The sequence below is a fragment of the Polypterus senegalus genome, chromosome 3 (genome assembly GCF_016835505.1).
Source record: "Polypterus senegalus isolate Bchr_013 chromosome 3, ASM1683550v1, whole genome shotgun sequence".
NCBI classification, from domain to species: domain Eukaryota; kingdom Metazoa; phylum Chordata; class Cladistia; order Polypteriformes; family Polypteridae; genus Polypterus; species Polypterus senegalus.
Genome location: NC_053156.1, coordinates 227219319 through 227231761, shown reverse-complemented (window position 1 = coordinate 227231761; position 12443 = coordinate 227219319). Strand labels below are relative to the sequence as shown.

Genomic DNA, 12443 nt, shown 5'->3' with positions numbered 1-12443 from the left:
CTGTGTAGGCCTTGCCCTGTACTGAACATATGAATGAGAGCTTTAAATCCTGTGATGAACAGGGATCAGTTTAGACAGAATTCAAACAAGTCTAAGAAGGGTACGCAGACAGGACACCTGCCACAAGAACACAACACCTCACTTCTATGGACAGTCCCCAATGAATATAATCTGTTGAAAAAAGTTTATATATTGACAATCTCTAGTGAATATGGTGAAAAAAGTTTATATATTGACAATCTCTAGTGAATATGATCTGTTGCAAAAATGTTTATATTACAGCACATTAAGATCACCTTTGCAATTTTGCCCCAACTCAAAATTGCAGAGTCTTCCTTTCAGCATCCACAACTCTCCATTTCTTCTTAGCATATTATAATGAGAGCCACCAAATTCAGGTTCTTTTTGTACAGTCCATATAGAAGATGAAAAACAAAACCCTTTTTACATTTTACCTCATAAAACAAATCATCATAAAACATCCTGAAATTGCATGGCATTTTCTTTCAGCATCTGTGCAACCCCCCACTCCTACTTAGCATTTTGTAATTCATGTATCTCCAGCTTTACTGTACAGTCCATTTAAGAGAATACTATATATTTTATCTCATAAAACACAGTCATAAAGTAATTCACACCCCTTTGCTGCTGCCTCTTTTATCCTTTTTACCTGATGCTTGACAGTGCACAGCTAGTGGACACAAAATGCCATTAATCTACCAGCGGTAGCAGGATCAAGTAAAGTCAACTCTCCTTCTCAGAAGCCTAAGGACATTTCTTTGCACGTAGAAGTGCTTGGATGAAATGGCTCAGAGTGTGACATGTAGTAAAATGTTGGCAAACCCTGGTTTGTGAAGTCTCAAAGCAGGAGGACCTGCTTGTACTTGGTGTTGGGAATTTGGCTTCGGTTTTTCAGTCTCCGCACTGCTTCTCTTAAATGCTTCGGCTGCAGAGGAGGAGTTTCTCCCCACTTCTCACAGACATCTAGAGCTAAAAAAAAAAAAAAAAAAACAGGTTTTCAGTGTAAGCAGAGCTGCATTAGCCTCCAAGATGACAAATTAATTAAAACATTCATATCTGATGATGCACTAAGTAATGTTGCAGCTTTAAATTTCAAGCACTACCACCAATGGTCTAGAGCAGGGATGGGCAACGTTGGTCCTGGAGCGCTGCAGTAGCTGCAGGTTTTTGTTCCAGCACAGTTTCTAAATGAGAAGTCATTATTGGGGATGAAACACTTATTGCTTACGTGATATTCTGATGCTTCATTTTAGTGGTCTCGCATGTTAAGGTTCTCCACCCTTAACTGCTTATTTCAATCTTAAACAGCTGCATTCACTGTTTTAATGGCTCCTTTTTAGCAATAAGATTGTAAAAGACAAAGGAGCCAGCAGTTCTCCATCCAACTTGTTTCCATTTACATCTGTGTGTGTTTATCATACACTGTTTGATTTAATAAAACACTTAATAGAAAAATGTGACAGACTGAAAATGATCCTTTTTAAGCTCCAAATGATTTGGATGATGATATACTTGGAAAGGAAAAAACCCTACAATATAAGAACCTTACATTGCACAGACTAACAAGCCATAAAATTGAATAAGGTCTGAGACTGGAAAAGATTGGTTTCTAATTAAGCAGTTGGTTTGGAATGAAAACCTGTAGCCACTGTGGCTCTCCAGGACCGACATTGCCCACCCCTGTTGTAAAGGTCACACATTCTTCTCATGTGGAATAAAGCCTTTTTTTTTTTTTTTTTTTTTTTTTTTTAATACCCCAGTTTACTCCCACATCCTAACACTGGCAATTTTAGGTGAACTACACTCCAAAAGTAGGTAAAAACTGATATGCCAAAGCACACCCAAGTACTTTATTAACCTGCTTTTTTCAATATAAGGCTGTGGGAAAACAAAATGTTATGTCCAAGGATGTCAGTCCAACTCCTGAAACATGCATGCACACCCTTACACAGAGCCAACTAATCTCAGAAATATCTGTTTGGATTTGCGGATTAATGGTGCTTCCTGCAATGCAATTGAATCCTACTCTGCTGCGGCTCAATTGTTTAAATCTCAGCTTGCAATTCCTTGATTTTTTTTTTTTTTTAAATAATCCCTTGGCTCAGGCTGGGTAGGTTGGGTTACTTTGCATGTTATGTCAGTTTATTGCCGTCAATTTGGTTTTACTCAACAAAAAGTTGATCACAAAAAAAGAAATATATTTGGGATGTGGGATCAGACCCACACAGACAGGTGCTAAAACACACCCCACATGCAGTGTTACCCTTCCTACTAACAAAGCCAACTGCCGAGTAGTTGACAGATTAAAACATTTATGTGGAAATGAGGGCTCTCTTGATAAATTAAAGTGACACTCCAAGAAAAATGTTCAGATTCAAGGCTTTAAACTTGAAATGGCCTAATTTCTTACAGTTACAAACATTTCACAGCCTGTCACACACACATTGTGCACAGGAAGCACAACAGAGTGCTACTTTAAATATTTTAACTATTGCAGAGGAGTTTATTTTGTAATTTTAGTTAAGTTGTATAAAACCTAATTTAATTCAACAGGAACATGGGGACAGAGTTGAAAACTTGTTAAAAGGGTAAATTTCACATAAACATAAGGAAGTTTTTATTTAGAGAACCAGAGACACGTAATAAGTTACCAATTAATGTGGTACATGATAGGACTTTAGGGACCTTTAAAACTTGACTTTATTTTAGAGGATTTAAGTGGATAGGACTGGTGAGCTTTGTAGGGCTGTATGGCTTGTTCTCATCTAAATCTCCAATGTTCAAATCATGTCATTGTAAAATTTCAAACAATAAACTCCCACTTAGATTAAGCGCAGTACTTTTTTTGGCTAAACAAAGTCTTTATATATTTATCTCATCACCTTAAATCACAATTGTCTGACGATACACGTATGTGTATGCACACACCAGTTTTAATCCTACTTTAAAATTTTATTTTAAAGGATGTACTATATTACCCAATAGAAAAGGTTTTTTTTTTTGTTTTTTTTTAATTTGTGGCTTAATAATAGGTGGAACCGATTTCAATTCACACAATTAAAGATAATGTTGCAAGTGAAGGGGGAAAAAAAAAAGTCAAGTGTATATTCCCTGAGCACAATAAGAAAAATGTTGCATTAACTTAATCACGAGATGCTTGATAATTCTATGTGCAGGCAGGTCTCAAATTAAGGCAGTCGCCACATAAAAACCCAGTCATTTTTCACTTCAACTGAATGTCAATTTATTTTCAACTAGTGACTATCACTTTGTTCAAATGTAAAAAATGTAAGAATTTACACGTGTATGACGTGAAGGCTGCTACATATTCATACATACTAGTAAAGCACTTACCTAATCACCATTTTCATTCATTTTGTGCTTTTGTTTGCATGTGTCTCACAACCGTCAGTGAGGGGTGGATTTTAGTTACTACCATCAGTATGCCCCGAAACAAGAATTCAGTGGAAGTAAAAGTGGTGGTAATGACAAGGAAAACAAAGTAATCATCTGGAAGAGAAGTTCAGAGACTACACTGGATCTGTACATCACAAAAGCGGAAAAAAGGTGTAGTTTTTCAACTGCATGAGGTAATTTGTTAAAAACTACAATGTTTAAGCATAAAGGCTGACATGATGTGCATCCGCACAATTCAAACATATTTTTTTTTTTTTTTTTTTAAGGACAGTTATAATTCTTTATTGTCACTTTATTACATTTACATTTATTTGCTTAGCAGATCCTTTGATCCAAAGCAACTTTCAAAAGAGGTTAACAATCGAGTAACAATAAGTTTGAAACATTGATGCCGTTAAGTAAGTAGTAAAGCATTGCCAATTTTCCATCAAGAGACATTCTTTAGTGCACATTTTAACTACAAAGTCTGTTTATGCACTGCGACAGGAGTAAAATGTTTTCATAACCCATCTGTGTTTGTATTAGTCTCTAGGATTGAAGTTTTCTGTTATGGGCAGTGAAGTCAGAGAATGGGTTCCCTGATAAAAAGCAGAAAAGGTCCCGCAGTGCAGAAATGTAGAAAAGAACAGGTTTCTTGTTATTTGGATACTGGAAGTACTTACTAGATGAAGGTGGTGGTCCCACTGTGTGCACCCAGTGTCACTGCACAGTGCAGATCTATTTCTCTAGGCTGGCAAATAGGATGGAGAAATTTTAATGCAGGGGTGCCCACACTTTTTCGGCTTGTGAGCTACTTTTAAAATGACCAGGTCGAAATGATCTACCTGCATTAAAAATGCTATATATCACAATTTGATTGTATGGGTGGTTACCTACCAGGTAACGCGTGTAGTTGGTCTGCAAGTCAGCAAACATCCGCCACGGGTGCCCTCTCAGTTGCGAGTAGCAGATCATAGAATGTTACATAGTTAACTATCAAATAATGCAAAGAGTACGTGACACGTGTTTTGCCCTAATTTTGGGCTCATCAGGCGTACACATTCCACTGCACCCCTCATTGGGGAATGAACCTCAGACATGAGACAAACGCACTTCGATTGTGACATTGTGAGAAAAAAAAAATCCTCTTCCAATTCCACATCCAGCCCATACCCTCCCCAAACAATTTGTTTTTAAATCCTTTCTTTAGTCGATATAAATTGGAAGGCTAACTACATCACAGCCGAAGTTTTGCAGTAGCTCGCGCGTTTGATCTCAGACTGGCCGCCCTGTATGTCAATCAAGTGGCAAATGTCATAGAGAGGATAGACTAACGTTTACTTTTTTTTTTTTTAATGAAACGCGATCTACCGGACACATTGGGCACCCCTGTTCTAATGAAACAAAATGAGGACTGAGAGTATTTTTTAGACTGAAGCACACCCAAAAAAAAATGTAGGTATGCAGTTATTTAAGTGGAAATTAGGCAATTTATATGTATGGTAATGAAGACTCTTCAGAGGTAAGATGGCTCCAGTTCCAGACGCTGGAAGTTATTCTTGGGCGTGTGCAAGACAGGATATAAATGGATACGATCTGTCAGGCCTTATTGCTCATTAAAGTTTAACAGATAAATTTCACTTTTTAATCTAAAAATTCTCTCTTTGATTACATGACAATGTTAGTAATCCACCACAGTAACTCATTTAATACAGCATGTGATGACACTAGTTTGAACATAGCTTTTTCAGATGAGAATGTTTTTGTTTTTTTTTCATTTTTCTGAAATGACTAGACCACATCATCTTGAAATATAGGTTAATACTTTGTGCCCCACATTAAAAATACCTTTTTACTTCTGACCTGTAAAAATCAGCTTATTCAAATCACAGGCCTAATGTCAAGTAGAAAATTGTGAACATGTGAAGGCATAATCACAAAGCAGTAATAATTAAAGAAAAAAAAAAAAAAGCACGCCCTACCACAAAACCACCAACCAGGATGAGACATCTTTTACACATTAATTGCAACACAATTACGCAATACACTTGCAACAGCAAGAGCAAGCAAAAAAAAAAAAATGGCTAAGGGTTATACTGTTGTACACATACCATTGAATGGAAACCCCATAAATTATTTTAGGCAGCATATTCATGTGTTAAAAGGGCATTTCTAACACCATTCATACGGAAATTCATCTCCAGTATATATTAATGCACTTCCCTAGATTTAAGGGAGACATTAGACTAAAAGCTGGAAAAAACGTCTGCCAATTCTTATGTTTCCTAGTACCAGCTGCTATCAATTAAGTTTACAAAAAACACACTCCTGCCATTCATCCAAATTAAGTGCTTAAATTGAACAAGCAATTAAAACTGTTAGGCGTAGAAAAGTCAGAGTTATCCTGTGTGGTATTTCTCTTAGCTACCAATTCTTCCTACTATGTTGTAAATGGTTTGTTTAAAAATTATGTACACATATACAGTACTTATTTAACAGCACATATATTCTAGGCTGCTCAGCCACATAGCAGAACATTCTCAAAACTTCTTACTGGAATTTATGGTCACAGACAGCTGTAGTATGCCCTGGATGCAAAGCAAGAAACAGCCCTGGACAGGACATTAGTTCATTTCTGGACCAACAAACAAGAGACAAATGTTTAACTGGCAATTAAACTAACCAGCATGCCTTTGCATATGTGGGCCTGCAGACACAAACCACATGGAGCTCATGGAAACTCCACACAGACAACAAATGGGCATGGGAAGGCAGCCTTGTGCTTTCTCACAGTAGAGCCCATCCTCACTGGCAGCATAACATTCTAGTATGGCACCTGAAATCCCCGAAGAGGGTAGTGAAGGCAGCACAGAACATTACTAGCACCTACCTGCCTTCCTGTTCAGGGCATATACAACACTCATAGCCTTAGAACGGCATACAGGATTATTAAAGACCTCATCCATCCTGCACAGTTAATTTTCTCATTCTTCTCTAGTGGCAAATGGTACAGGGCCACTGGCACTCGCTCAAGTAGTTTCAGTGACAGTTACTATGCACAGGTCATAAGGCTGCTGAACAGTCAATCATAAGGTCAAGTATTGTGCAAAAGCCACCGGAGGCACTTGTGGAAAAAATGCTTTAAATTGGTAATACTTTCAAAAATAATACCATGAATAACAATAAGTCATGCAAGCAGAACAAACAAGAAATGAATATTTAGTGTGACCATTCTTTGCCCGAAAAACAGCAGCAATTCTCTCAGGTCCATTTGCATGCAGTTTCTGAAAGTACTCATGTGGTCCTTTGTTCCAAGCAGCCTCTGATTGCAAGATATCCCAGACTGCTTGATGACACTGAGATCATGGCTCTGTGGGAACAATTAAATCTATTAGAGGATTCCCTGTTCCTCTTTTTGCTGTATATAGTTTTTTATGGTTTTGGCCATGTGTTTTGTGTCACTGTCAATCTACACAGTGAATCTGGGAGCAATTGGAAACCTTCCTGATGGCACTGCATGATGGATAAGAATCTCCTGTATTTCTCAGCAGTGGGGGTTGGGACTTGGCACATCATTTTTTATCAAATCTGTCTGAAGAAATGCAGCCCTCAAACACACGAGGAACCTCCACTGCAGGATGACCACCTTAGGTTTTGTCACAGCTTAAGATTTCCAGGTTAAACTGCCAAATCTACCACAGCTTTACCTTTTTAATATGGCTGTCCCTTTCCCAGTTTTATTCCATTTACACAGCTGTTCCTGTTTCAGTTAATCACTTTGGTTCAACCTCCAAATTATGTCACTGATCAATAGCACTTGCTTATTAGATTTACTTAATCATGCTTACAAAAAACATTTTTTAAGAGAAAAATGGCTCTCCACTATATTAGTTTCTTTCATTAAGGACAATCACGTATTCTGAAGTATTGCTTCACTGTTTGCAAAGGGAATGTTTGGAACGCTACAGTCTTTCCTACTGATATACTCATCAAGACACAAAATAACCCAACCCTCCAACTTCCTAACAGGTTGTGGAGCAGTCTATCCCAGCGATCATTGGCCACTAGGCAAAAAGAGAATCACTGGACAGGGCACCAGTCCATCGCTGGCTGAACAGACAAACACACATACACACTAGGGCCAATTCATCTAACCTGCAAATCTTTGGAATGTGGGAGGAAACCACAGCACCCAGATGAAACCAACACAGATTCAGAGAAAACATGCAAACTCCATTCAAGGAGCACCTGGGATAAGAACCCCAGTCTCCATATTGCAATGCAGCAGTGTTACTGTGCCACCATGCCATACTATAAAAGAATTGTCTAAGACTGTGCTTCCCAAACTCGGTCCTGGTGACCCACTGTGGCTGCAGGTTTTTGTTCCAACCAGATCCACAATCGGTGATAATAATCGACAACAACTGATCTCATTTAATAAGCTGTTTTCGTTTACTCTTCTCTTATTCTGCATTCAGAAAAACAACATGATTTTTACATTTCTAAGATGTTTAGAATTATTTCTATTTTTTTTTACTACAGCTGTAAATGCTTAATTCTCTTTTGTTGTTTTCCTATTATTTTCCCCTTTTCCTGTGTAGTTTGCTCCCTTCATTTAATCCTAATAATGACAATTAACAACCAGCATAGCAGACACCCGGGATGATGAAAGCAGCAACGACTTCAATGTGAGATTAGTAAATGATTAAATAACCAGAACACCTGGAAAAGCAAAATGACAATTAGGTTGAAAATACGGTTAACAACTTAAATAAAGCTACATATTCCCCATATAGCTGCTTATTACATTTTAATAAAAATCTACCAAACATTAATTTCTACATTGACTCCAAAACACAGAAACTGGGAAATAATGACTCACTTAATTAGGCTAAGAGTCCAATGAAAAACAGAAGGTGGTTGGAACAAAAACCTGCAGCCACAGGGGGTCCCCAGGATCGAGTTTGGGAACCAGTGGTCTAAGACGTTTTTTTAAAAAGGTATCTATAGTGTCTAATAATTTTGCACAGTACTGTGTGTGCATATGATATAGGCTGCATTGGCATTCCAGCTTAACTTTGTAGTTTTAACCTGTTGTTTTGTTTTCTGACTGTGTATGTTTGTTTACAGCTGTTAGCTGTTGGGCATAGCTCTTACCCGTGTGTTGCATTAGCTAACAAGAACACCAGGATGAGTGTTTAATACCACACTTCTTCAGCACCTGTAACTTTTGGGGAAAAAAAAAAAAAATACTAAAATACTACTCTCCATCACACTACCTGGTAATTTATTCCATGTGTCTACGGTTCTCTATGTGACGAAAAACTTTCAAACATTTATTTGAAATTTGCTCTTAACAGGTTTCTACAATGCTTTGGTGTTCTTGCTTGTTGGTGGTCTTCTTTACTTTAAAGCAACCACTGGTTTCCACTGTACTAATTCATTTCCTAATTTTAAACACTTCAAACATGTCACCTCTTAATCTGTTTGCTTAAACTGAAAATGTTCAACTCCATCAGTCTCTCCTAATAGCTCACACACGTCTCATTCCCAAAATTGGTGTAGTCCCTCTCCTTTGCGCCTTCTCTAGTCCTGCCATATTTTATTTTTAAATACGAAGACCAAAACTATTGCTGTTTATATTCAAGTCTAGAATGTGAATGTACATTAAACAGAGCAGCGGTCTCACAACTGCCCCCGGGGGGGCACCACTTTTAACATCACCTAATTCTGAGAAAGTCTGTCTCATCATAATCCTTTCTGCTTCCTGCATTTGACCCAATTTTGTACCCACCTACACACTGTGCCTTGAACGCTCAATTGTTTTAGTTTGATTCCTAAATTTTCATGTGGTACTTTATCAACAGCCTTCTGAAACATCAAGATAAATTACATATGCACCACTCCTATTGTATGCTTTTGTTGCTTCCGCATACAATTCTAGCATGTTAGAAAATACCAAGTTATTGGAGATCACTAATGTGATTACTCACCAAATCACTGAGAAAAAAGTGCCAAACTATACAGAGAAATAGGTATGAATGTCTCATTAAATATTTGCCCAGAATCCATTACTAAGTGGTACACAGGATGACCAAAAGCCAGTGTTAAAAAAAACTAAAAGGCTTTTTTTTCTTAATAAATATTATACATATGTAGTCTAATGGGCGGCGCAGTGGTAGCGCTGCTGCCTTGCAGTAAGGAGACCCAGGTTCACTTCCCGGGTTGTCCCTGCGTGGAGTTTGCATGTTCTCCCCGTGTCTGTGTGGGTTTCCTCCAGGTGCTCTGGTTTCCTTCCACAGTCCAAAGACATGCAGGTTAGATGCATTGGTGATTCTAAATTGTGCTTAGTGTGTGTGTGTGTGTGTGTGTGTGTGCGCTCTGCGGTGGGCTGGCGCCCTGCCCAGGGTTTGTTTCCTGCCTTGCGCCCTGTGTTGACTCCCGTGACCCTGTAGTTCGGATATAGCGGGTTGGATAATGGATGGATGTAATCTAGAGGACCTATAACTCAGTGTGGTACATGAATTACATTTACAGTGATTAGCAGTTCAGTACAACCACATCTAAATTTAAAATCATATTGTTCCCCCAAAAGTCCATCCAAAGAGACCAGTGTTATTGTGCAGTCTTATTGAAGAATTATTCATCTGCTTCATTACTGACAAGAGAGCCAATGTGATTGATGGATGGAAGGTCATTTAATATAATTCAAATGTTTGCCAATTTTGCACACATGCACAATTCAATTTGTAAGATTTAAGTCCTCTTACAATGTCCACTTGTTCATCTTAAAATTCACACATACAATAATTCTAACAGATTTTTTTTAAGCTTTTAGTTCATAACAATAACCTTAACATGCAAGTCCTTTCCGATTAAATAATAAAGAATAAGCTACATACCTTCCTCAACCACTTCTCCCACAAAGACCTTTGAAATACCAGACATTGCAATAACTACATTCTGTGACACAGATGAGCCTGTGATGGACTGAATGAGCTACAAGATAGAGGAAGAAAACAAGGAGATATATTTAGTACTTGACAGAAAATGAATACAGTCTGGCAAACTATTTTAAAGGAATTGTCATTTTACAATTAGCACTTCTTAGCATTTTAAAAACATACCCTTTTAATGGCTGCCTTAGGGAAGGCTGACCGTCGGTACATTTCATATCGATTCAGCTGCTCTTCGGAAAATGATGAGACTAAAATTCTACAGAAAAAAAAAAATACTTCTTTGTCAATTCTAATTTTTACATAATCTGTCATAAAATGTGCTGCCAGTGACTGTGTCATATATGTTTCTAAAATAACTTACCCAGTTAGGGGCCATTCATATAAAAATCTATACCAAAAAGTCCCTTAAAATACTTAAGCACATTAAAAGAATTTCTTATTTAATACATAATTGTATATGCACACACATGTATATTCACATCACTTGGTAGCTTGGTACCTCAGGCTATATCAACAAACACATATAAACTGCATATATTTGCACCGTTGTTTTAACATCCTACAACTTGTATACACTAACAATGAGGAAATGTTTACTACAGCTCCAAAAATAAATAGTGCAATACACAAGGTGAATTTGTACAGCAAATCACAACTCACTGCATCTTCTGTATTTCATCTTCATCCACCTTATGCCGTTTCTCTTTCTTCTTCTCTACCTCCACCTTCATTTTCTTTGCTGGTGTGGCCTGGAAGGTGGAAGAAGCTTCTCCTTCTTCATGAGGGACAGATTCTTCATATGCTGACTGCAGACAGAAAATTATTGTTGTTATAAACAAAGACAAAACTGACATTTTACACACAATGCTACTGTGTTGAAGACTGCAAAAGCAGAAAAAAATAACACAAATTGTAAATTAAGATTAAGAGATTTTGTCTCTGAAATGGTTATTTGTTCTTCACAAAACTACTTTGTGAAAATAGACTTCTTGTTAAATGTTTCTCTGCTGTGGTTCTGCAAACAAATAAATTCGGTAAACAAATACCATTACCTTACCTCTTTTACCTGCTCTTTGACTATCTCACTTTCTCCAATATTTACGGGTCTCTCATTCTGCTCCTCAAGAGGCTTGACATCATTTACTGGATGTGTGGAATCTGCTGTGGTCTCCAGTGGCATTGCTGCATCTTCCTTTTTTGCTTCTGGTAGTTCTGCCATTTTATGTGAATAAACCTTTAAATTAAAAAAAGTGTATTTTATATACACACATACAGTGGTGTGAAAAACTATTTTCCCCCTTCCTGATTTCTTATTCTTTTGCATGTTTGTCACACAAAATGTTTCTGATCATCAAACACATTTAACCATTAGTCAAATATAACACAAGTAAACACAAAATGCAGTTTTTAAATGATGGTTTTTATTATTTAGGGAGAATAAAATTCCAAACCTACATGGCCCTGTGTGAAAAAGTAATTGCCCCCTTGTTAAAAAATAACCTAACTGTGGTGTATCACACCTGAGTTCAATTTCCGTAGCCACCCCCAGGCCTGATTACTGCCACACCTGTTTCAATCAAGAAATCACTTAAATAGGAGCTGCCTGACACAGAGAAGTAGACCAAAAGCACCTCAAAAGCTAGACATCATGCCAAGATCCAAAGAAATTCAGGAACAAATGAGAACAGAAGTAATTGAGATCTATCAGTCTGGTAAAGGTTATAAAGCCATTTCTAAAGCTTTGGGACTCCAGTGAACCACAGTGAGAGCCATTATACACAAATGGCAAAACATGGAACAGTGGTGAACCTTCCCAGGAGTGGCCGGCCGACCAAAATTACCCCCAGAGCGCAGAGACGACTCATCCGAGAGGTCACAAAAGACCCCAGGACAACGTCTAAAGAACTGCAGGCCTCACTTGCCTCAATTAAGGTCAGTGTTCACGACTCCACCATAAGAAAGAGACTGGGCAAAAACGGCCTGCATGGCAGATTTCCAAGACGCAAACCACTGTTAAGCAAAAAGAACATTAGAGCTCGTCTCAGTTTTGCTAAGAAACATCTCAAT

The 12443-nt window shown here is 37.8% G+C and overlaps 1 protein-coding gene across 1 annotated transcript; it reads right to left on the bottom strand.

Moving 5' to 3' along the window:
* Positions 1 to 210: 210 nt before the first annotated feature.
* Positions 211 to 11607, bottom strand: taf11 (TAF11 RNA polymerase II, TATA box binding protein (TBP)-associated factor). The gene is made up of 5 exons (XM_039748681.1): positions 11434 to 11607; positions 11037 to 11182; positions 10545 to 10632; positions 10320 to 10416; positions 211 to 990 (listed from the first exon to the last, which is right to left on the bottom strand). The coding sequence occupies exons 1-5, from the start codon at positions 11593 to 11595 to the stop codon at positions 860 to 862; spliced, it is 624 nt and encodes a 207-aa protein (XP_039604615.1). The 5' UTR covers positions 11596 to 11607; the 3' UTR covers positions 211 to 859.
* Between the last annotated feature and the right edge of the window lie 836 nt (positions 11608 to 12443).

Coding starts and splice junctions, on each gene's coding strand:
- taf11 (XM_039748681.1), bottom strand. CDS start 11,595: ATGGCAGAACTACCAGAAGCAAAAAAGGAAGATGCAGCAATGCCACTG. Junction 11,183..11,433: donor TCAAAGAGCAGGTAAAAGAG/GTAAGGTAATGG, acceptor TTCTGTCTGCAG/TCAGCATATGAAGAATCTGT. Junction 991..10,319: donor GGGAGAAGTGGTTGAGGAAG/GTATGTAGCTTA, acceptor TTTTTTTTTTAG/CTCTAGATGTCTGTGAGAAG.